At 38.0% G+C, this 27309-nt stretch overlaps 1 protein-coding gene across 1 annotated transcript in view; it reads right to left on the bottom strand.

Moving 5' to 3' along the window:
• Nucleotides 1-401: 401 nt before the first annotated feature.
• Nucleotides 402-27309, bottom strand: part of LOC128657927 (zinc finger protein OZF-like) — a 38232-nt gene continuing 11324 nt past the window's right edge. The window contains exons 2-5 of the mRNA XM_053712351.1: nt 26807-26933; nt 24248-24331; nt 6056-6182; nt 402-2498 (exon numbers count right to left, since the gene is read on the bottom strand). Coding sequence (XP_053568326.1) covers nt 1421-2498; nt 6056-6182; nt 24248-24331; nt 26807-26933 — 1416 coding nt within the window. The 3' untranslated portion in view covers nt 402-1420. The remainder of the gene's footprint in view (nt 2499-6055; nt 6183-24247; nt 24332-26806; nt 26934-27309) is intronic.

Genomic DNA, 27309 nt, shown 5'->3' with positions numbered 1-27309 from the left:
TTACACCTACGAAACACGTTTGACCTGTCTTACTCTGCTGGCGTGTATGCCTTTTTAGTGTTTTCAAATAAAGGAGCTTTTTATTTAAAGCGAAGGAGTGGCGGTTCGTTTCTTTGGCACTTTACCCTGACCTACCCATAAGATTCTATTAACATTCTATATTACAATCTTTAACTGTTTAATGCCCTTTTCACCGCTATGCTGCTGAACCATTTCACACCGTGCTGAGCGGTTTCTGAGCTTTTAGATGCTGCTCACATTTAATCACTACTGAAAGTTATTTTCAAGTGAGAAACCCACAAACTATATATTATTTTTTCCCCAGCAGATTTAAACTATACTATTATTTTATGTATTATGCATGTATATTCCATGATGTGTGAGAAATCAAGAACAAAATGTGTGAACAAATGCATATCTTTATTAAAATTGTAATAAACATAGTTGTAAACAATACAATGTGAGTTATTTCTGACCTGTATAGTCAAAACGTTTGTGGATCTATAATTTTATTAGGTAATCTTTCTAAAATAAGCAAAAATACATATTAATTCAGTGTTTTTCTATAGAAATTAATAACTGGAAATTGTAATTCAGGGTAGGAGCTAATCAGCAGCAGACTAAGAGCCCTAGTGCAAAATTGTTTTGGGACCCCCCCCAAAGGTAACTCAGTAGTAAGCCACAGTTATAATATACATGCTGCTCTGTATAAAGATTTTGAGGATATTTAGATACAATTTGCACTTATAAAAGGCTCCCCTGCATTAGTATTGCACACATTCTGCAAACACCTATTTATAGACCGGCTACTATGCCCCCCCCCCCAGTAATTGGGCCCTGGTGCTACTGCACCAATGATAGCGCCACTCCTGGGGCTTATCCTAATCCAGATAAGGGCTTTTGGAGGCATTATTGATATTAACACAGAGGCTCATCTTGAACAGCTACACACCTGGTCAATTTAACTTCCAACTAGGAAAATAAAACTGATATCCCAGTGATCATCTGACAATAATCATTTCAACAATATCTACATTTCAAAGAAGGATTTATTAACACATAAAAAGGGCCTTTGAGGATATTTCTACTTCTTTGATCTGCACATGAAACTCGCATAAATGCACATTTAATTTGTGCCATATCACTATTCAGACCTATATACGGACCCCAGATACCCCTGGGGATGAAAAACACTCAGGGCCACCTCATAACCACTTGAGATGCAGAAGGACCCTTAAACAGCATCAAGAGCTTGTACACCAGAGGACCAGAATAATCACCAGCATTTTAGACATTGTACGGATGATGACTTTGTCTCTGCACTTAAGAGTTTAAGCTCTGATTTCTTTTAATATTAAGTTTTTGATGTGTAATAAGATGCGATTTCTGAATAAAAGTGAAAACATGAAAATGCTTTCTTTCATGTATGAATTTTCTGATGCTTAATAAGATCCATTTTCCGAGTAAAACCTTTCCCACAGACAGCACATGAAAATGCTTTCTCTCCTGTATGAATTTTCTGATGCCTAATAAAATTTGGTTTCCAAGTAAAAGATTTCCCACACTCAAAACATGAAAATGCTTTTTCTCCTGTGTGAGTTTTTTGATGCGTAATAAAAGTTGATTTCTGAGTAAAACATTTCCCACACACAGAACATGAAAATTCTTTTTCTTTGTGAATTTTTTGATGTGTATTAAGAGATGATCTCTGAGTATAACATTTACCACATTCAGAGCATACAAATGCTTTCTCTCCTGTATGTTTTTTTTGATGAACAATAAGATTTGATTTAGAAGTAAAACATTTCCCACACTCAGAACATGAAAATGCTTTTTCTCCTGTGTGAATTTTGTGATGCTTAATAAGAGATGATTTTTTAGCAAACCATTTGCCACATTCAGAACATGAAAATGCATTCTCTCCTGTATGAGTTTTTTGATGATCGATAAGATTTGATTTCCGATTAAAACATTTCCCACAGTCAGAACATGAAAATGATTTTTCTCCTGTGTGAATTCTGTGATGCCTAATAAGATCAAATTTCTGCACAAACCATTTCCCACACTCAGAACATGAAAGAGCTTTTTCTCCTGTGTGACGTCTGTGATGCTTAATAAGAGATGATTTCCGATTAAAACACTTCCCACATTCAGAACATGAAAATGCTTTCTCTCCTGTATGTATTTTTTGATGATCAACCAGATTTGATTTCCAAGTAAAACATTTCCCACAGTCAGAACATGAAAATGCTTTCTCTCCTGTGTGAATTTTCTGATGATCAATAAGACTTCTTTTATGAGTGAAACTTTTCCCACATTCAGAACATGAAAGTGCTTCATCTCCTGTATGAATTTTCTGATGATCAATAAGACTTCTTTTATGAGTGAAACTTTTCCCACATTCAGAACATGAAAGTGCTTCATCTCCTGTATGAATTTTCTGATGATCAATAAGACTTGATTTCCGAACAAAACATTTCCCACATTCAGAACATGAATTTTTTTTTCTCTAATGTATGCATTTTCTGATGATCAATAAGACTTGATTTCCGAGCAAAAGATTTCCCACAGTTAGAACATGAAAATGCTTTTTCTCCAGTGTGAATTTTGAGATGCGCAATAAGAGTTGATTTCTGAGCAAAACATTTCCCACAGTTGGAACATGAAAATGCTTTTTCTCCAGTGTGAATTTTGAGATGCGTAATAAGAGTTGATTTCTGAGTAAAACATTTCCCACAATCAGAACATGAAAATGCTTTTTCTCCTGTGTGAATTTTGTGATGCTTAATAAGAGAGGATTTCTGAGTAAAACACTTCCCACATTCAGAACAAGAAAATGCTTTCTCTCCAGTATGCATTTTTTGATGATCAACAAGATTTGTTTTCCAAGTAAAACATACATTTTCCATGTGGCTTCTTTGATTTTTAAAAAGACTAAAAGAAGCATTTGCAGTCTGACCAGCACTAGAATTACTGCAGTTTGTGAATTCACCTGTTGATGGGAAATATGAGAGTAATTATTATTGTCATAATTTTTTTCTTTTGAGAATAATTTAACTGTTTTGAATAAGCGTTTGCCACAAGGGTAAGACAGGTTATGACCCTAGGCCTTATATTTCAATCTTATATGCTAAGGCATAAGGGAAGTTTACTGGGCATTAGGGTCTATTTTTAAGGATGCCTCTGCATTCTATATTTGTCAATCCCTAAAATAAATAGAAATGTATGTCATTTTTTATCTATTATTTTCCTTAAATGCATGTAGAGCTTTTAAAATTGTGTTCATAGCTAATGTTAGCAATGTAATTATTTCAGATCCAAACCTATTCTTTATAGCTATTGCTTATGTGTGCTTTTTAGAATGTTTGCTTTATACCACGTCCTTTACCTGTAATAAAAATCAGATTTTCATTTAAAAAGTAATGTATAATATTTAAAATACCTATGTAGTGAACATGAACAAATAAATATTTCTGGAATTAATTTTACTATTATTTTTTTAGATTGCAATTAAAAAATCATGCAGTTAAAATGATGTTCACATAACATGTAATTAATAAAATCAGTCACAAAACTATATTATAAATTTAACTAGTTATGGAAAACAGATAACCAATATGTATTGTTCTGCTTGAATGATCCAAAAGCAAGAACCAACAATACCCATAGGGGAAGTTGGTGCAGATCCTTAAAGAGCAAATTAAAAATGTGGTAAAAGAAAGAACATTCAAAGAGGGTACACTACCCCTCTTCACAAATTAAGGGGGATTCAGCACTCTTTTCAAAGGTTATATAGTCTAAAAATATTTGTTTTACAGAAAATACCTCCAATACAAAATATGGGTGGTACCACCATGCCTTTTAGATAGATAAATTACAAGCATACCATAGATAATGAAACACATACCAATATATCACTTTTAGTTCTCAAACAAACCTAAGCATCCATATTTAGAGCCATTATATAGCGTAATTTTGCAAAGTCCCACTTCAGGGAAACGCTATGAGAGAAAAGCATTCCAAGTAGAATATATGTAAATACATTTATGAGCCAAATTGTGTATAGCAAACATATCCCAATCACTATGCAGGTATAAACCGACCGCAGTTATCACTGCTCATAAGGTCCCAACTGCATATTCAGCTGAAATCCTTATCTTACCATCTCAAGTAATGTGTTGCTGCCTTTACCATACCTCCAAACATTAAGAGAGAACTCCTCATCCGGTCCCAGGTGATTACAGCCTCAAACACATGGAGGGTCCGCCCCCCTTAGAGACGCATGGCCAGATGTTTACATCCAGCCGAAGCATCAGTGTAACGGGATATTCTTCTTATCCATACATGACTGCTACTGCTCACTGTGTTCTAACATTCTTAAAGGACCGGTAAATACAGTAGATTTGCATTATCAACAAATGCATGATAAAAAGACAATGCAATAGCTTTTAGTCTAAACTTCAAATAAGTAGTATTTTTTTTTTCTGGTAAATTTCAAAGATATGTATATTTCCACTCCTCAAGAATCAGCTATCAGCCAATTACAAATGCATATACGTAAATTGTATGAATTCTTGCACATGCTCAGTAGGAGCTGGCGACTCAAAAAGTGTAAATATAAAAAGATTGTGCACATTTTGTTAATGGAAGTAAATTGGAAAGTTGTTTAAAATTGCATGTTTTATCTGAATCATTAAAGGTTAATTTTGACTTGAGTGTCCCTTTAAGCAAATAAAGGTAATCACCCATAGTAATTTGTAATCCACAAATGATATTGCTAAAGGGACATGCATTTCACTCCTTCACAGTATCCATACTGGAGCTTTATCAGAGTTAATACTATAGAGTTCATCCTCATTATTTAAACCCGATTCTTCTTCCTGCAATTACCAATATTCCGCCATTTAAAGTCACAGTACATATCCAAAAGGAGGCTTACATATAGTTTACAAATGTTAAATATTATTTTATTCAGACATTATGGTGCTTACTTTTTCATCATATTATCAAGACAGGCAATTGCCCATATCTAAATAAATATACCAAAATCATGAAAGAACGCGTATGGTTCAACTTGTCATTTAAGCTTACAAGACGTAGTTACCTAATTAAATGCCTATCTAGCCTCTTTTTGTTAGGCACCCGTCCATACTGTTCACTTTTTAATCTTAGGGTCTCTAGTAACAATTGTTAATATTAGCAAGCAGACAGTAATTTACCTGTATCTAACTGCATGGCAGAATTATAAGAAACATGCATAATCCATCTTATCATTTAGACCTAAAGGAAACCTAGTTCTCAAATGAAATATCTATCTTGCTTCTTTTTGTAGCAGACAGTACCCCCCTTATTAGGGTCTCTAGTATCAATCACTGCAAATTTTAAAGAGACAGTTTGACTATGATGAAAGGTAGCAAAGTGTCTAGCCATATTAGTGTAGGTATGCGTCCTTGAGGTTGATTGCCGTCATAAAATGACCCTCCTGGATCAACAAAAGAATGGATCTGATAGTTTCCATTTTGAACGGCAGTACTCTGAGGATTTTGTTGAAATATTTTAAGTCCAGGATTGGATGAAAAGATTTCTCCTTTTTGGGAACCACAAACAAATGTGAATAAAAAAAACAGACCCCTCTCTGAAGGGAGCACTGGAACATTCACTCCCAAAGAGAAAGTTTCTTGTACACAATCTAAGAAGGCTGTTCTCTATTCTGGTTTTGTGGACAGCCTTGAAAGTAGAATTCTGCCCCTTGGAGGGCGAGATTTGAACTCTATCCTGTATCCCCGAGAGACCACATCCAAAACCCAAGGGTCTTGAATCCAAACCTCTGAGAAAAAAAATGACAATCTGCCCCCTACTCAATCTGGCCCCGGATCGGGGGCCGCCCCTTCATGCATATTTGTTATCTGTGGACTTGTTGGCCTGTTTAGATTTGTTCCAGGACTGACTGGGCTTCCATGTCCCCTTAGACTGGTCAGGCTTGGAGGAGGACTGTGTCCTCTGAACCTTGTCTGAACCCATGTGCTGAAACATTCCCCTTAAGTAACCCTCTAACCTCATGTCCATGGGGTCTTTAAAGGAGGTACTATCCGCTAGTGGAATAGTAGCTCTCTTAGCAAGAGTTGAAATGGCTCCATCCACCTTAGGGATGGAACTCCAAAGTTTCAAACTGGAGTCTAGAACTGGGAACACCATTTTAAAAGTTAGGGGAAAAAGGAGTCCCAATTCTTTCCCATTCCTTCAAAATAATGTCCGCCATCCAGGCCGGAAAAAGCTCCTGAAGTTTTCTTGACATCATAGACCCTATTAATTTAGGGATCTTGGGTTCGTCAGACTGCTTGAAGTCAGGGACGTCTAACATAGACAGGACCTCTTTCAGCAGGAAACTGAGGTGTTCTAATTTAAATCTGAAGTTAGATTCCTCAGGTATAACAGATTTAATCTCTGAAACCTCAGACTCTGAAAGCTTAACATCAGAAGCTATAGAAGTCAGTTCATCCTCAGAGGAGTGAGACAAACTAGTTAACTCAGACTGAATAGAGGGATTAACCCCCAAATCAGTAGAATACGTTTAACCTTTCTCTTATGTTTACCAAAGGTAGGAATAGCATTTAGCACAGCTGAGACAGCTGATTGTAGTTGAGAAGCAAAATCTGCTGGCAAAAAAATCTGCAACATGGGGCACTGCTTGTGATATAGGGTTAAAAGGGGACAGCTGCAAAAGTACCGGCATATCTTGGACAACAGAGTCCGGAGTGGTGAAAGGCTCAGAAAGCATACATTTGCTAGGGGGGAGGGGGACAGACTTAGACTCCTTCTTGGCTAGTAATACTGAACTTAGGCATGTAGAACAGAATTGTGCAGGAGGACAAACCATATTTTCCTCACAAAATAAACATATTAGATACATTAATAGGGAACCCCTCAGAGGGGTTAACATCAGTATCCTCCATAGTGGTGGGAATGCTGTCTCAACAGTAAGAAATAACAGCAAAAATCTTTAAATATAAAATGGCACCTCTGCCCTGCAACCTTAGCTGGGGCACTTACCACCTCCTATGATACCAGAGAATCAGACTTTCTCCCTTGAGCGTTATCGCTGAAGTAATCAGGAGTATATTGTCACTCACAGCAATAGAGGCTTCCAACTAGCCAACTGCACTGGTCACATGACATACAGAGACTGCCCCCATATCGGAGGAAAAGCGCACAAGCTGAATTAAAGCTGCGTAATGCTTATGAGCCCCGGCAAAAGTAAAAAATCCCTCATGAGCCATAAGTGACTAATCTTAGTCGCATCTCTCCATCAAAAAACCCACACAAGTGCTCCAGTGTTAGAAGGAGCAAAGTAGCACATATACATGCCCCAACTGCTCAATTTTCTAACCTCCATACCGGAGGTGTTAAAATGTGTCCCCTGATTCATAACAGTAATTAAAGTATCACCTTGTGATCTTATAATAAACAGTCTCCTATTTTAAGGAAGCCAACTCGGCATTATTCCCAGGAATAAAATATAAGGACTTACCCTCCAGGATTCGTGCTGTGGAGCAGGCACAGCAACTCAAGGTCTGACAGTCTACTCCAGTTTTGACAGAGACCTGATATTAAGGGAAACAGTGTAAACACTAACACTGGTTGCCCAAAGGGGTAATAGTACTAAGATACTAGATAGAGGACAGAGATCGTTCCCTGTGACATCTAGTAGCTAAATTTCACAACTCTCACTGAGAGAATTACATGGCTACTCAAAACCCCCAGTCTTCTCTTGAAGGGAAAATACCCATTAAAAGGACTATATCTCTATTTCTTCTTACACCTATAGTGACGAAATGCAAATAATAAATACAGGGATATCTGTGATAGGAAGTACCACAGGTCTCCTATAGGAGGCGCTAATATACAATGATAAATATTGCTAAAATCAGTGTGCAACTCGTCACACAATATACATAATGTAAAGAAATTAAAATTATTAAAAAAATTATTAAAAGTATGTATATATACAGACGTGGCACGTGACCAATCTGGCAATAGATAAGTTCAAATGGTATCCAACAAAGTCCAAATATAGAACAGGCAGCTCTCGGTCTTCACCCAAACGATGGTGTAGCTTCTAAAATGGATAACTGTAATGAAAACAGAAACAGAGGCGCCACATGTGTAGATCAATAAAAGCTGACAATATCCAAGCGATACAAGATACAGGGTACTCACAAACGTGAAGGCACTCTCTTGTGCCTGTAGAAGCAGGCTGGTATTCTCACAGCAAACCAGCTGGCTGTACAAGGGAATCCCCGTCGTGTTGTCCTGTGGTTCTAGTTGTCCCAACAGCAACCCTTGCCTGGGTCACTTTCAGCAGAATGGAACTGGAGTGAAGAGGGGAGAAAGGCTAAACAGCCCTTAGGTTACTTGCAAGGGAAATGCCACACTAACACCAGACTTGTAAAAAATAAACCAAGTATTTTATTGTTCCAAAATAAAAATACCATCAGTGCAACGAATTACAGCTGGGTGTGTTAAAAAGCAGATCTCCTTGTATGTGCAGAGATAATAGCGATGCGTTTCTCAGGGATAACCCTGTTTCATCAGGCTTGTATCGATACAAGCCTGATGAAACAGGGTTATCCCTGAGAAACGCGTCGCTATTATCTCTGCACATAGAGAAGGACATACTTGTCCAGAGCAGATTTGTCAGGGGCATAAAAGGCAGCTTTCTGTGTGGCAAAAGTGTTTTTTGTCCTTTTTTGGAAAGGACTAAGATAGTTTCAGCTAATAGTGGAAAAGACTTTGATATAAGACACTTTTTTAATTGTAACTCTGTAAGGGTAGTATACTTGCTGCACTGTTCCTGTCCTTGTTTCTATGTAGGATGAAACAAATGTGTCCAGAAGGATAGAATTCAACATTAAACATAAGAGGGACACTAATGTGCAAGACACTTTGCTACCTTTTATCATAGTGAAACGGTCTCTTAAAAATTTGCAGGGATGGGAAATTACTTAAAAATCATGAGACCTATGTCATATACATTAAATTCTAAATAAAAAAAACATCATCTACATATAAAGAATATACTGTAAATCTTGAGTCATATATATATATATATTAAAATACTCTCACACACAGTACACAGCATACACACATATACACACTCTCAACTACAGAGCAACACACATCATACAAACACACTGCAGAGCACACAAATAAACAAACACACACAGAAACACCTACTACAAAGCATACGCTTATATGTGCAGAAACTCAACATACACACACTACACAGCATTCACTTACATGCAGACTCTCAACATACACACACCACATACATGCATACACAGACATAGCATTCACATACATGCACAAAACATACACATACCATATACACATACATGCAGACACTCACCATACGCATTGATGCAGACACATAACATACAGAAACCACATACACAGCACACAGCATTCACATAAATGCAGACACACAACATACACATACCATATACACATACATGCAGACACACTACATACACATACCATATATACATGCAGACACACTACATAGCATACATATACATGCAGACACACAACATACACATACCACATATACAGCATACACACACTGCACAGCATACACACAACACACATACATGCAGACACACTACATACACATACTATATATACATGCAGACACACTACATAGCATACATATACATGCAGACACACAACATACACTTAACACATATACAGCATACACACACTGCACATCATTCACATACAAGTAGATACACAACACAAACAAAGCATGCACTTTCAAGTACTACGAGGCATAACATACACATTTGTTTAATTCAGAAGGGACAACTAAGTAGTATCTCAAATCTTTAATTTAGATGGGGCCTATTTGGTTTCAGGCACTGTAAAAATGTGCCTGCAACTAGGAAGTATACACATGTGAGGTATGTAAGCACAGCATTACTGGCCTGTAAGTACTAAAGTCTGAGGAAAACAAAACTGCTACAATGTGCTTTCTTATTCCCACCATGTGACTCAAAGATTACGAACCTATTTCTAGGCAAATGGGAAGAAGAATTTATACCCACGCATAGACTTGGCGCAATGCTCTACAAAAGATTCATAGATGATATTATCTTGGTATGGAAAGGTACACAAGATGAACTCGAAGAAGTCATTTCAGACATGAACAAAAAAAATATAGGAATTAGCTTTACACATACTACAAGTAAAGAAAAAATAACTTTTCTTGATTTAGACATTGAAATAATAGAGAAAGAAATAATAACCAAAACTCATTTTAAAAAGGCCAATAATCTGATACACTATGAAAGCTGTCATCTAAGTAGATGGAAAAATAATATTCCAAAGGGGCAGTGCCTAAGAATAAAAAGAAACTGCTCAAGAATGTCTGACTAAACGAAACAAATAGAAATCCTAGAGAATAAATTTAAGGAAAGGGGATATGACAAAGAAATTATTTAAAAAGCTAGAACTCAAGTAGATGAAAAAGATAGAAAAGATCTCTTAATATATAAAGAAAAAGATGATGCAGAAAACGACAACAAAAAGTCAGAGACGAAAATAAATGTAGCTCTAGTTACAGATTATAACAGTGATCATCGCCTTATTCAAAAAATACTAAGAAAACATTGGCATATACTTCAAACAGGCCCCATAATAGGGGAACAAATGCCTAATCACCCAAAATATGTGTACAAAAAAGCAAAAAATGTTAAGAACTTATTGGCCCCCAGTGAATTTAAATCATATAAAAAAACTACAAATGGAGAGTAATTAAACTGAAAGAAAACTAACAGGTTTCTTTCCTTGTTTTGGGTGCAGATCCTGTAGATACAGCAGCAAGTGTAAACAAATTGAGTCTAGCAAAAATGGCTTTACACATCAAATAAAAGAAATGATTAGATGTCAAGATAAGGGGGTAATTTACATTATACAATGTTCATGTCATAAACAGTATTTAGGAGAGACCACAAGGACCCTTAGGGAGCGTATACGCAAACTCCATTCTTGCATAGATAGAGGTAATCTAGACATTCATCTCTATACCCATTTTAGAGAAAAGCATAATAATAATCTTAAAGATTTTAAATTTTGGGGTATAAAAAAACCCAAACCTGATTGGAGAGGGGGAAATTTCGAAACAAAACTATTGAAAATAGAATCAGAATTCATTTACAATATATAGACACTCTTTCCATCAGGCTTGAATTCTGAATTAGATATTTCACCCTTTTTAAATTAATTTTCAAATCAATTTTTAAATTAATTGCTAACCACAGAAAATAATCAATTTTAACTAACACTAATGTGTTAAAATTAAATTTATCTAGATTGCAATAAGAGTCAACATGATTAATTTGTAAATAAGGGAAAATACTTTTTTTTAGCAAATATTAAGTGTATCATATAATATTTAATATATTTTACATATGTGTTTAACAAAATTTTTACAATATAATTTATTCATGTATTTAACAAAACTTTTTTAATATTTGAAATGACCCAAGGTTTACCTCAAATCAAATGCTCAAAAAACGTCTTGAGTTAATGTATAAATAAGTGGTATTACTTTATAGAAGTAGAATTGTAATCTTTTATTATTCTATCGAATTCCACCTTAACTAGACACTAGAATGAACCTAAAACCAAATCCACCTTAACGAGTGTTTGAACCCACCCACTAAACTGACCAATAGAGCCAAGAGGAGGGCTATTTAAATGTCAGCTATACCACATATCAACATACGTCTTGATAAAGCCCATCTAAGGGCGAAACGCGTTAGCGTTAAAACAGAGTCTTATCACATTAGCTCTGAGAGAACCTGAAAGAAACTTATCTCACCTCTTCAAATAACTGCAAACTTGCAAAACAGAAGGAGTACAAACGGCTGTTTGATGGATCCCGCCCAAAAGCGCAGGACCGCACGTCAGCACAGCTGATCGGGTGGAAATCTGAAGTGAGATCTAAGGTACTAACAGCACACAAACAAAATCTAATATCGGAGAAGCACTGGAATACGTTTGTGCTACTATCCTTAAGAGCCTGAATATACAGGTACGAAAATCTTTTTTCCTACTACGAGACTTTTTATCAGACTCAATTGGTCAGCATCTCAGATTGACTTTTAAAAGGAATCAGAAGTTTTGTCAAAAAAGGATAAGAGTTAACTCAAAATATATATAAGATTGTTATCCTATCACTATTGTGGACATTTATATATGAACATTTAGAAACAAAGTAGCTACTCTCAATCACTCTACGCAAACAGTGTTAAGGTGAAAATCACTTTTAAATGATACATTGATTATAAAGTATTTTATATCTGCTATACAATGTTTGGATTTTAACAATATATTTCAAGAATTTGGCGATATAGATTGCTGGGAGCAGTGATGTGCAGTGACGTCAGAGGCTGGTGAGGCAGTGGCTAGGATACGCCTTCATTCTTTAGATATCCTTTGTTGAAGAAATAGCAATGCACATGGGTGAGCCAATCACATGAGGTATCTATGTGCAGCCACCAATCAGCAGCTACTGAGCATATTTAGATATGATTTTCAACAAAGGATATGAAAAGAATGAAGAAAATTAGATATTAGATGTAAATTGGAAAGTTATTTAAAATTGCATGCTCTTTCTAAATCATAAAAGAAAACATATGGGTTTCATGTCCCTTTAAATGGTTTCTTGGAAAACTGGTCAACTTAGTAAACATCTGATTTTAGTCTAAAGGATTGTAACAGAAACACTTGCCAGATAACAAAATGCTAGATCTGATTATGATATATAGAAATCCATTAACCCTTTGGCTGCTAAGCCATTTCCCACCTGGGTGCTAATATTTTATTTATTTATTTTTATTTTTGAAATTATTATGCGATTACCTTTCCAACAATGGGTCTTGGGGGTCTGTAGCTGCTTAGATGCCTGAGATACAGGCTTCTAAGCAGCATGCCCCCTCCTCCTATACTTAACATTGTTAAGTATAAATAAAGTTGCGCGGTGACGTCATCACGTAATTGCGCGTGACGTCACTGCGCATCACATGAAGCCCCGTCGATGCCTGTCACTCTACAGGCACGATCGCTGGGGTAGGATCAGTAAGGAGCCCCCAGATCTCCCTCAAGGTGGGAGAGTGCTCATGACGGCTCTGAGCCGTCATTAGCACCAGAGTGAGAAACTCTGTGACGGCTCAGAGCCGTCATTAGCACTCAAAGGGTTAAAATATGTTTAAAACTTACTTTTTACTTTAATGCTGCAAATTATGCTTATAGATTCTTTCATTATTCAGTAAATATAAAAATGTCTTGATCCAGTGGCGGCTGGTGAAATTTAAAGATGGTGGGGCGCTTGACCCCACCCCTTTAAATAAAGCCACACTATCAGATGGCACTACCAATTCATTAATTAAATAAATAAAAGGTATACAGAAACACAGAAAAGCACTCGGGGGGAGAGGGAGAGAGAGATGGGGGGAGAGACACACAGAGGGTGTGAGAGAAAGAGAGAGAGACACAATCACACACAGAGGGTGTGAGAGAGAGAGAGACAGACAATCAAACACAGAGGGTTAGAGAGACACATAAGGGATGAGAGAGTCAGAGGGGGAGGAAGAGAGACAGAGAGAGAAAGAGACCATGGGGGAGAACAACACATAAGAAGAGAGATAGATAGATAAATAGATAGATAGAGAGACACACACACACACAAGGGTGGGGGGGGAGAGGGACCATTGCATTTTTAAGTAATAAAACAGCAGAGCTACAGAGAGTTCAGAAAGTAAGACTATAAATTAGTACAGAGGCAAGCTGCTAAGTTAGTGGGTGTAAAGTTTGAGGAAACAAAATACAAAAACGATCATTTAACTGTTGTAAAACAGTAAAAAACAAACAAAAAAACACTAAACCACATTCATTAAATTATAATTTTCACTAACAGAATCCCTTTCAGTGAAATCTAAGGTTGCAGAACTTACTAAGATGTGGCTAAAACACTGCATCTCTCTTCCTGATCTGCCTCTGTCTGTATCAAGGAAGTGACAGTGGAACATTCCACTGCACTTAGAGGGGAAGAACAGAACTCTCTTTTTCACTTTAGCAAAAGCTGGCAGCTTTACAGGACAGCAACAAAATAAATGAAAGTTGTTTTTTTCCGTTTTTGTTTTGTTTTATATGATTTAACATCCAGCCCCAACCCTAAGTTCCACTTACTAATGCCTCTCACTGGATTGTTTCAGCCCAAATAGGACTGCCTCAAATAAAGCACTTATGGGCCATGCAATGATCTTAACCAATTTCATCCAGTAGGTGGCGCAGCATGTTGTGTAATGGTGGGCAGACCTGCTTGTGCCTCTCCATTGCACAACATGTAGCTGTGAAAAAAAAATGCTATTTTTTAAAGCCAATAAAAAAAAATATATTTTTGCCCATATGAGAGGTGAAGCACTGCCTCACCTGCCTCTAGTGACTGCACATCACTGGCTGGGAGACGTCCCTGAAATTACAATATTCTTTTAAATATATAAGTATTTTTATGTGTATGAAGTTATGTAAATAAATTTGTATATTTATATCAAAATATTATCTTCCATAATTCTTGAACTTTTTTAGCGCTCCCTCACTTAAATATTATATACTCACAGATTACAAGACCTCAATGGGTTAAGCCCTTATAAAGAGAAGGGGGGGGGGGAGAGAGAGAGAGGGCAGCGTATTGCTGCTATAAAAGTTGTCAAAACAAACAAGCTGAACTAGCACTGCAGCACCTGCGGCTAAGCCCAAACAGATGAGACAACATATGGCCTTACCTAGATCGACAAGCTTCTTTTCACTTCGCTCCCTCGTCCCACCCTCCCAGCACAGTCAGGTAGCACACAATCATAAAGATGTATGAGTTGTAAAGGCAGGCAACAAAGAAAAGAGTGCTCACCCCGTAATAATCATATAAATTGATAAATATTAGGGATAGAATGCATAAAAAAATATGAATTTGTAGGAACCATTTGGAACTTTATTTATTAAAAAGAAAAAAAAAAAGACTTAGATTCTTAAAAACACTTAAACTCTGCCGTTCTGGCAATAAATCAAGTTCTGTGTGGGAATATTCCTTATCGTATGCTGTGAGATAAAACGTATGCATCAACAAGATGAGCTTATACAGTATGAGTGGAGTGCATAGATGGAGACTAGGGGGCCTATTTATGATTGTGCGAGTGGACATCATCCGATATATAGTGGATCATTTCCACTGCACATCGATAACCACATACGCTGTTGGCATTTATCATTGCACCAGAAGTTCTTGTGAACTGCTGATGCAATACCGCCCCCTGCAGATTCGGCCGACAGCAGGGGGTGTCAATCAACCTGATCGTATTCGATCGAGTTGATTTCTGTCGATTTCTGTCCGCCGCCTCAGAGCAGGCGAACCGGTTATGGAGCAGCGGTCTTTAGACCGCTGCTTCATAACTTCTGTTTCCATACAGAGATTGATAAATATGCCCCTAGGTGTGCCCGTGCCGCTATTGCTTATATCCAGCGTTATGATAAATATATATTATCATTAAAAAAGTAGGAATGTAACTTCTTAATGATCCAGGATAATACTGAGATGCTTATAAGTTAATCAGATATATCAAGTATGCAGTAGCAATCAATCACATCAGTTAAATATAACTTAAAGGGACAGTCAAGTCCAAAAAAAGTTAATGATTTAAATAGAGAATGTAATTTTAAACAACTTTCCAATTTACTTTTATCACTAATTTTGCTTTGTTCTCTTGGTATTTTTAGTTGAAAGCTAAACCTAGGAGGTTCATATGCTAATTTCTTAGACCTTGAAGACTGCCTCTAATGTGAATGCATTTTCACCACTAGAGGGCATTAGTTCATATAGATAACATTGAGCTCATGCACGTGAAGTTACCCTGGAGTGAGCACGAATTGGCTAAAATGCAAGTCTGTCAAAAGAACTGAAATAAGGGGGCAGTTTGCATAAGCATTTAAACAAACTCTCATGAACCGGTCCCCTGACACGTGTGATATATTGACATGTGTTTTTTATCTATAGTATGCTTCTAATATATCGATCTAAAAGGCATAGTGGTAACGCCCATATTTTGTAAAATATTTTTTATTTTGTTCATGCAATCACTCAGTGTATTGGTCTTTTCTATAAAATAAATATTTTTGAACTACTGACTCTTTGAAAAGAGTGCTTAATTCCTTTACTTTCTGAAGAGGGGTAGTGCACGCTCTTTGAATGTTCTTTGTTTTACCAAATTTTTCACAAAACTATATTGTTGAGGTTGTGTTGCTTTAGGTCCAGATTACAAGTGGAGCACTAAATATCACTCTCAGGAAAGCGATATTAGCGCTAAACTAAGTAATACCAGCGCACGCATTAAGCTCATGAGAGCTTGCTTCCATAGGCTCAGATGGGAGCCTTGGTCTCATGCCGTCAGATTGACTGAGAACCTCGCGCAGCGAAGTGGGTAGGTAGCGCAGCGATGGCAGCAAATGTTACATTTATATGTATATAAGCATATCCATATATATATTTACTGGGAACACACAGTTCCCATAGACCGCAATGTAAAGGCACTCAGTGCTGTTTTTTTTTCCCTAACACCCCACACCCGCCAACTTTTACCCCTAAAAACTGCCTAGTGTAGTTTGTTTTTTTATAAAAAAAGATAATTTTTTCCCCTGAAATAAGGCAAAACCCACCTGTCTGAAAGCTTCAGCATTCCTTCCTTTTAAAACTCCAAAGTCACCAATACCTTTTGAGAGTTCCACTGCCCTTCAAAAAGCAAATTCCCCCCAAAAGCCCAGTCCCAGGAATTACTCACATATTAGCTCTGGGTTGGCTTCAAGCATGAAATAAAGCAAGGCTGTATTTTTCAGATAGGTACTTACTGCTTTTTTTTATGATCTCATTTTAAAATACAAAATATGTTCCTTTAATCCATAGAAAAAGCACTAAAAATAAATAATAAGAATCGCTTGTTCTTCAATGTCCTCTTTAAATCCATCAGGTGGTCTCTGATTTAAGGGTAGAGTAATCCCTCAGAGCTTTTCTCTTTATTAGATTTTAAATAAATTACTGTCATTTCCTTTATCAGGTACTGCAGGGCTAACAAATTTGTTTAAAACAAAGAGGCAGCCCAGAACATTTAGAAGCCAGTCATTTTGAAGCGGCCACTTGATGACTTAAAGGGACATGAACCCAATTTTTTTCCTTTCATGATTGAAATACCTCATGCAATTTTAAACAACTTTCCAATGTATTTCTATTGTCTAAATTATTTTGTTTCTCTTTGTATCCTTAGTTGAAACGCATACCTAGGTAGGTTTAGAATCTGTTTATTGGGGGCTGCACAAAGCACATATATGCCTATTGTTTAAATAGACATCAAACTGTATACCAATCACATAAAAATGTACATTATTCAAAAGGTAAATTAAAACAAGCATGTGAGTAATAAAAACAGAAGGTAAAACAATGCTTTATCAGAAATTTAGCATTATGAAACTTCCAGTTAAAGGGACATAATACTTATATGCTAAATCACTTGAAACTGATGCAGTATAACTGTAAAAAGCTGACAGGAAAATATCACCTGAGCATCTCTATGTAAAAAAGGAAGATATTTTACCTCACAATCTCCTCAGCTCAGCAGAGTAAGTTCTGTGTAAAAAGTTATACTTCACCTGCTCCCAGCTGCAGGTAAAAAAAATAAAAAATGAAGAAATGAACTGCAGCCAATCAGCATCAGCAGTGCTGAGGTCATGAACTCTTACTGTGATCTCATGAGATTTGACTTAACTCTCATGAGATTTCATAGTAAGCTTCCTTTACCTGATTGGTGAAATAATATGAGATTTCACGAGGCTCATCCCCTAAGCTGTCCCAGGACAGACACATTAAAATGCCGTTTAGAAATCCTTTACAATGGGAGGTGGCTACTGAGGAACTTTTGAGGTAAAATATCTTTCTTTTTTACATATAGATGTTCAGGAGATATTTTCTAGTCAGCTTTTTACAGCTATGCTGCATCAATTTCAAGTGTTTAAACATTTGGTTATTATGGCTCTTTAAGCTGCATATCTCCTCTGTGGGGTGGTGCCATATTGTAACCTAGATTTTGTTTACCTGACAAACATTTTTCATGAGGCTGAGTCCACACAATAGCCACATGTGGGATTACACTCAACCCCACTAGGAGGCAGAAAGATCCCTACAAATCAGAGGTTTAATTCTTCCCACTCTCCCACCATCCCTCAGTCATACATATGGCCAAGTGGAGAAATAAAACTAGAAAAGCAAGAAACGACAAAGCAGGGTAAATGAAGTGCAAAACAAGTCCTGCCACCAGCTGTACAGAATAACAAGGGTGGGGTTCGTGGACTCTCACCATCATGAAAACATAATTTATGTAAGAATTTACCTGATAAATTCATTTCTTTCATATTGGCAAGAGTCCATGAGCTAGTGGCGTATGGGATATACAATCCTACCAGGAGGGGCAAAGTTTCCCAAACCTCAAAATGCCTATAAATACACCCCCCACCACACCCACAATTCAGTTTAACGAATAGCCAAGAAGTGGGGTGATAAGAAAGGAGCAAAAAGCATCAACAAGGAATTGGAATAATTGTGCTTTATACAAAAAAATCATAACCACCATAAAAAGGGTGGGTCTCATGGACTCTTGCCAATATGAAAAAAAATGAATTTATCAGGTAAATTCTTACATAAATTATATTTTCTTTCATGTAATTGGCAAGAGTCCATGAGCTAGTGACGTATGGGATAGCAAATACCCAAGATGTGGAACTCCACGCAAGAGTCACTAGAGAGGGAGGGATAAAAATAAAGACAGCCTATTCCGCTGAAAAATTAATCCACAACCCAAATCAAAAGTTTTAATCTTTATAATGAAACAAACTGAAAATATAAGCAGAAGAATCAAACTGAAACAGCTGCCTGAAGTACTTTTCTACCAAAAACTGCTTCTGAAGAAGAGAAAACATCAAAATGGTAGAATTTAGTAAAAGTATGCAAAGAAGATCAAGTTGATGCTTTGCAAATCTGATCAACAGAAGTTTCATTCTTAAAAACCCAGGAAGTGGAAACTGACCTAGTAGAATGAGCCGTAATCCTCTGAGGCGGGGATTACCCGACTCCAAATAAGCATGATGAATCAAAAGCTTTAACCAAGATGCCAAAGAAATGACAGAAGCCTTCTGACCTTTCCTAGAACCAGAAAAGATAACAAATAGACTAGAAGTCTTCCTGAAATATTTAGTAGCTTCAATATAATATTTCAAAGCTCTTACCACATCCAGAGAATGTAAGGATCTCTCCAAAGAATTTTTAGGATTAGGACACAGAGAGGGAACAACAATTTCCCTATTAATGTTGTTAGAATTCACAAGTTTAGGTAAAAACTTAAATCCGCAAGACTGCCTTATCCTGATGGAAAACCAGAAAAGGAGACTCACAAGAAAGAGCAGATAATTCGGAAACTTTTCTAGCAGAAGAGATAGCCAAAAAGAACAACACTTTCCAAGAAAGTAGTTTAATATATAAAGAATGCATAGGCTCAAAAGGATGAGCCTGTAAAGCCTTCAAAACCAAATTAAGACTCCAAGGAGGAGAGATTGATTTAATGATAAGGACCAAAGCCTGCACAAAACAGTGAATATCAGGAAGCTTAGCAAATGGAGTTTGATGAAGTTGCAGTTTATTTCTCGGAGGAGGAGTGGGGCTGTTTAGCTGAAGAACAAAAAGAGCTTTATAAGAATGTGATGATGGAGAATTACCAGACCCTCAGCTCTCTAGGTAATAATTTATATAACTCTACAGGGAACCCTGACACCCCAGAACTCGGAACCGGCTTTAAACAAACTAATAACCCCTGAGGAACCACCGGGTTACCCCATCCGGAGCAGACTTTGCACCACAGGTGATGCAATCACAGTCATATCCAAGGCACCTTGGACACTGAACTCTCACGTAAGCGTCCCAGACACAAATTGCTTAAAAGACACCCACAGCGGGATACAACTCCAAACTTAAAGGGTACGAGGCAATGATGAAAGCCACCCAGCTACTCTGGTTGACCCTAAAGGCTCTAGGGATAACACCCACCAAGTCCAAAGTCTAAGGTAAACGTACAAGGGAACAGAGCTCAACCCTTATAAAATCTGGATTGAGAAGACAACAGTAGTCTCCAAGATCCTCTCAGAATCATCTTCCCGGAAACCCCTACCACTTGAGGAATTAATGAATGAACGAGCATCCTAAACCCTGGTGGATGAAAACCCAAGACGCCTAAGCAGGGGCAAACACAGGGAAAAAAGAAGACAACCTAATCTGCAACCTCTAAAAATATGGGAGCAGAAAAAAAAAAAGTAGAAAAAGGCCGAAAGGCCCTAACTTCCTGAACAAGATTACCAGAAGGCCAACCCCAAGGAAGGGAACAAAAGGCACATCAGCCTCGACCAGAAGTAAGAGGTACCGTCATCAAGGAAACAGAGTCCAAGAGGACAATCCCAAAGGAAGCCTCAAAAGAGAAGACGAGGAAACGACACCAGAAACTTTTTCCATGGAATCCTCTGAACCTCCAACCCACTGGGAAGGAGAAAAACTCTAGCACCTGATCAAGGAGCCTACAGAGTACGCCGTAGCAGGATCCGAACCTTGGAAAACCTGCCAGCTAAGAATGCAAAGGCCAATGAGGACTGAGCACAATCCCCTCTGATGCCCCCAGAACAAATGAGGACCAGCCTGAATTCTAGGCACAAAAAGGCCACCTATAACTTGTAACTAAACAAGAAAACAAAACTCAACACAAGAATGAGCCAATCGGCATCCCAACGGGACCAGCCATGTATAAATGGGGCACCCATAAAACTGTCCAAGGTCACAGGAAGTCGCCACCCTAGAAGGGATAGACAAATTAAACAGACAAACGGTAGACATAATATGTCTTAACTTTTCACATAACTTCCGTAGAAGCTGCCAATGTGACCACAAAATCGCTAGTATCAAATTCCAGAAAAGAAAATGTTTCCAAAGGAAAAAAATTATAACAGACATGAGCTTTCAAAATTAAATTAAATACATCATAACCGGATCAACATAAAATAAGGGCCACACCTGCAGGTTAACGCCCAAGAAGAACTGACACACTAACAGGACCAGCCAGTCAGAGATCAAAATCTTCCAAAGCTCAAAAATGGAAGAAGATACTCAAAAAAGAAAAAGGAGACGACAAGGAGATTTACTTCATCCCCATTCGTCTAACCCGGCTTGCCATCTGGAACGGAAGACCAAGGATCCACCAACCCAATAGGACTGGAATCCTCCAGCACTGCCAAAACATAACTCAGCAGGACACGAAGGCGCGCCAGTCTATAGCGAAAGGCAAGACTTACATCCACTGAGGCAACTGATGACCCTGGCCCTGAGGATTAAACCCCTGAAGCCTCAGAGGAAACCGCTTCCCCAGAGGGCTGATCTGGACCAGACGATCCCACGCCTGACGAGCCCTTGTTAACAGAACACGGACAATATCTCCCTGGAAGATGTAAATGTGCCAGCACCATAGATATGGCCCTGCGGAACCGTACAGTAACCTCTGGAAGAAACAAGCTGCCTTCCGGAGAAGGATAAATGGCATTTGGGACACCTGCGTAGCAAAAGAAGGTTCTAGGGCATGCGCCTCGTGGGATGTGGAATCCACAGGGGCGGATGGCTCAGCAGACTCTAAGTTCCCCGTTTCCGGAGAATAGAGCACTCTAAAGCTGCATTCGGAACACGACTGATGGGCATGAATCACCCGGGCCAATTCATATTGTTCGCAAGAAGTAGAATCTGTATCAGAGACTTCCATCTCAAAAAAAATCTGAATCCTCCACAACTTGGAGATTGTAAATATGGACAGAAAATAAACAGCACCTTATACCCCCAATGGATGGGGCACTCACCACCTTCTATGACCCAGACCCTAGCGAAACAGACTCTGTCCATCACCATACGGTCAGGAATACAGAAATGGAGAACAAAAACATGACCATGCCCAGTCACAAGGTGTACCATGCAGTCCAAGAAAAAGCGTGCAAGTCCGTAAAGACCGCGCAGCCTGCAAAAAAGGCCGGTATCACTACACATTAGCAGACAGAATCACATAACAAACATGATTAAAGTCCCCCCTGTTCAATAACCCCCCTCAGGAGATATTAACCCTTGAGTCCAAAGATAAAAAGGAGTCCCACTGAGACCCTGTTTTCATTACACTACATTTCCATATTGAAAGTAAAATGAAACGATCTTACCAGAATCTACGCCGTGGACCAGGAACACAGCCCTTCAAGTGTGACAGATAGTAGCGTCGCTTCTGAAATCGACTTGAGAGAAGAAAGCAGGCAGCGAAACTCGTCGATGCTGATTGCTAATGGAACTGTTAATATGAGTCGGGATGGTTCCGCGAAAGACTCTTCCTGCATCTCCGGACTCTAACTTTCATCCATGCTCTCACTGAGAGGCTGACAGGACTACTTAAAACTCCAGTCCCATTCCGAAGAGTACTACACTCCATAAGAGACTAAACCGAAATCTTCTGACACTTCTCTGCCAACCTCCTGTGACGAGAGGCAAAGAATGACTGGGGGATGAGGGAAGTAGGGGAGGTATTTAAACATTTGGCTGGGGTGTTTTTGCCTCCTCCTGGTGGCCAGGTTCTGAATTCCCAAAAGTATATAATGCAGCTGTGGACTCTCCCTGTTTATGAAGAAAATCTACTGCGTTTATGAAATTCAGAGTAGGTGTTATTGTATTGTCTTGTTATTATCTACATGTTAATTATGCAATTCTAATGTATTTATTGGTTCTTTAAAGCACATCTCACAACAGTGAACCAACATCTGCTTACTGAAACCCATTTGGACAATCTGTCAGCCCTACATCCACATAAAAGCTAAGATAAAGCTAATGGCCCTGTAGGTGATTTGTCACATGATTCCTCAGATCAGACCCCTCCCACCGCAATCTCATAAACAACTCTACTGCAACACTCCTGTCACACCCATGCTCAAGTCAGACTAGAAAATATCTTCCTAGGTCAGATGATCAAAATGGGTCTTCATTTTCTTATCCATGGTGTCATGAAATGAACTAGAACCAGTCATATCAAACATAATTTTCCTCTTTAATAATGTAATGGTGGCATCAAGTATAGGGAGATGATCCACATTAGCATAAATCAAATGTAGGATTTTATATGAATGACCAATTTACAAGGAATCTGCAAATGTTGCTAAGATTTTTACCATTTGGTGTGAAACATCTCCATCAGTGCCAGAGAAAACAGGAAACCCAGGTATTTTCCTAAATGATGACTAATCAGCAGTGGCCAATGTAATATGATCAGTCTTATGAATAAGGGTGCATGCAGCATTGTTAAAATGCAGAAACAAAGATAGAGCAAAGGAAATAAATTCTTTAAAATGCCTATTTCCAGGATCAAACTCAATTAATAATGGAGGTAACTAAGCTTCTTACATTCAGATAGAACATATGAATCCGGTTCTACATAACTTATCAGGAGGAGGTTGAAGATGGTGATCAATAGAGTTATTAATGGAACTACAAAAACACCTGTCTCTTCAGGTCTCTCTAGTACATAAAGAACATATGGAATCAGCATCTTTAGTAGTAAAGGCACTTGGATTTCTAAGAGTTGTAATGAGTAAGATATACAATTAACACTATTCATATATCTATCCAATAAAATCTCATACATATAGATCAAAAGCAAAATAAATATTGTGTGATAAATGTGGCTAAGAATGGCGGTATTAAATAAAAAAAATACTATCCAGGTTCCATATAACAGAAAGCAGGCAACTCTAGTTACTACAAGTAACACATAAATAAAGTGTTCAGATATTTGCACCAGTTAATAAATAAATTACCACATAATAGTCCTAACTGTCCATTTTATTAGGAGAGAGGAACAAAAAGAATACCATCAGGTATCAGGAGAGGTTCTTTACTAATGTCCATCCGCCTTAAAAAGGCAACAACTCTTTGTTGGTGAGTGCTATTAGGGTGAGCCAAGATATTTGGTCCACAGCAGATCAAGTTACTAAACAAGAAATGTTACTTTATAGTAAACGGTCACTGTAGGAATTTACTACTCACCTTTGGTAATTGGAAAACTGCTCACATACGGCTCCTCTCTATGCTCAATCTTTGTAACAAGTAAAGGTTTCATATGAACATATCCTGTATAGACAGAAATAACAGGTTATGTGAGATAGAAATCAGTAAAAAATAATTTTCACACGTCCTGCTGCTGACATTTAGTTTAACTTAACCGCAAATAACTTTTGAATAAAAGAAAAATGTATAGAACAAAAAAAAAATACATTTGCAATTATGCTTCCCACACCTAGAACTATTATGAAGAGCCTATGACTGGGTACTCACTGTGTATTATGACATCACACACAGTACACAAACAGAAAGAGAAGCAGTCTGCCAGGAACAAACAACAGCTCAGTGGCTTGTTCTATGGCCCAGTTACCACCTGAGTGTAGCTTCTTTTAGCCCAAATTGTGCTTTTCACAGAGAAAAAAAAGCTCCTGATGTAAATCAGTCTGATCCTGCGTAACAAGGTCAGTCCAGCCCTGAAATACCAGGCAATTCTCCTCTGAATAAGGGAAATGGCAACCCCAGATTGTTTTAGCTTCCTTTGAGCCTCATCAATGAGGTGCAGCCATATCCCTTTAAGCACATTGAGCAAGGAGTCCATGTCTCGTTTCTCCCATCGCCCTTAGTGAGACTTTGCCCAGGGTCATAATGCTAATAAATACAGAAAGAGAAGCAGTCTGCCACACACATGCATGACAGGATCCCTATGGGCCAGTAGCACAGTGTGTGATGTATAAATAGTTATGGGACCTCAGCTAGATGAGCAAGCAGGGAGCAGTGCAAGGGAGGGTTACACAGGGCTGTGTATCTCATGAATAATTTTATTAACCCTTTGAGTGCTCTGAGCCATCACAGAGTTTCCCACTCTGGTGCTAATGACGGCTCAGAGCCATCACTAGCACTCTCCCACCTTGAGGGAGATCTGGGTGCTCCCACCCACTCTTACCCCGGCGATTGTAACTGTAGAGTGACAGGCATCGCCGGGGCTTCCCGTTTTGTGTGGTGACATCACGCGCAATAACTTGATGACGTCACCGTGCAACTTTATTTATACTTAACAATGTTAAAGAACACTGTACCCAAAATTTTTCTTTCATGATTCAGATTGAGCATGTAATTTTAAGCAACTTTCTAATTTACTCCTATTATCAAATGTTCTTCATTCTCTTGGTATCTTTATTTGAAATGCAAGAATGTAAGTTTAGATGCCGGCCCATTTTTGGTGAATAACCTGGGTTGTCCTTGCTGATTGGTGGATAAATTCATCCACCAATAAAAAATTGCTGTCCAGAGTACTGAACTCAAAAAAAGCATAGATGCCTTCTTTTTCAAATAAAGATAGCAAGAGAACAAAGAAAAATTGATAATAGGAGTAAATTAGAAAGTTGCTTAAAATTGCATGCTCTTTCTGAATTACAAAACAACATTTTTGGGTTCAGTGTCCCTTAAGTATAGGAGCAGAGGGCATGCTGCTTAGTAGCCTGTATCTCAGGAATCTAAGCAGCTACAGACCCCCAACACCCATCATTGGAAAGATAATCGCCTAACCAACAGTGTAAGTCTGAAAAAAATAAAGTAAAAAGAAAATTGTTCAAAAAATTAAAAAAACATTAAAAAATCTTAGCACCCAGGTGGGAAAGTGCTTAGCACTCAAAGGGTTAAGCAAAAAATCCCTGTTATAACCAACTCATAGATTTTATAGATAACAAACATAAACAGGGGCATCACATGACCAAGTACAGTAGGATCTGGACTATTAGATGATATAACATAAATTAATGCACTCACATGCAATGTTGCACCAAAAGCGAAAGGTGCACATCAGGCAGGCTGGATTCTTACAGTCATCAAGCAGACTGATCTACTGCAAAACACCAATAACGTTGTCAGTAATCCCCCAGTAGACTTGTGTGTCAGGGGAACGATGAGTATACAGCAAAGTTTAAAATCAAAACTACATTTATTGAAAGCAATGAGGTAAAAAAACTTGCTGTATACTCATCGTTCCCCTTTTCACACACACAAGTCTACTGGGGGATTGCTGACAACGTTATTGGTGTTTTGCAGTAGATCAGTCTGCTAGATGACTGTGAGAATCCAGCCTGCCTGATGTGCACCTTTTGCTTTTGGTGCAACATTACATGTGAGTGCATTAATTTATGTGATATCATCTAATAGTACAGATCCTACTGTACTTGGCCATGTGACGCCCCTGTTTATGTTTGTTATATACAGATTACTGATTCTGGGAGATGAACCTTATCCCACTACAGGTGAGCAGCCTGGGCCTGGACTCATCTTCAAACTTATAAGACTCTGCACATTTTATACTCAGCCCACTGACGCATTAGACATTGTTTGCTATCGCTATTGGGACGGTTTGCTTTTGTAACCATAAGCTTATTTCTTGCTTTCTTATGAGGGCGCCCTATAATTTTGTTGTTTGTACCCAGATTGCATACCTGTTTAACACAAGCCCAGCTTATGTGTCCCTTATATGTGTTTTCCTCTTTGTCCCATTCCCTGTAGAGTTATATAAATTATTACCTAGAGAGCTGAGGGTCTGGTAATTCTCCATCATCACATCCTTATAAAGCTCTTTTTGTTCTTCAGCTAAACAGCCCCACTCCTCCTCCGAGAAATAAACTGCAACTTCATCAAACTCCATTTGTTCCTTAAAATAAAAAAATCTCAAACCATAAAAACAGGATTTATATTGTAAAGTATAAACCACACAGACTGTGTCAATGACCAAATCCAGAGATTGTCTGATGACCCTGGGGTATTGCTGTGTGTGTTGTATAAAGGTCGCTCAGCACCAGACGATCACCCATATACGCATAAGGCAATTTCAGTGGTGAAACAGTCTATAGAACAATCTGAAGAATCACAGACAAGAACTAGGAGAAATGTTTGGGGATATCAGAAATGTAGAGGATCAGATACAGGAAACTGAGACAGGAATTTAAATAATGATATAAATAGAAGAGGACAGATGGGAGAAGCAATTAGGCCAACTTAAGTTATTGGGGTCTCAAGGAACAAAACAG

This window comes from Bombina bombina, chromosome 4 (assembly GCF_027579735.1).
Source record: "Bombina bombina isolate aBomBom1 chromosome 4, aBomBom1.pri, whole genome shotgun sequence".
NCBI lineage: Eukaryota > Metazoa > Chordata > Amphibia > Anura > Bombinatoridae > Bombina > Bombina bombina.
This window is presented reverse-complemented; position numbering and strand designations above follow the sequence as displayed.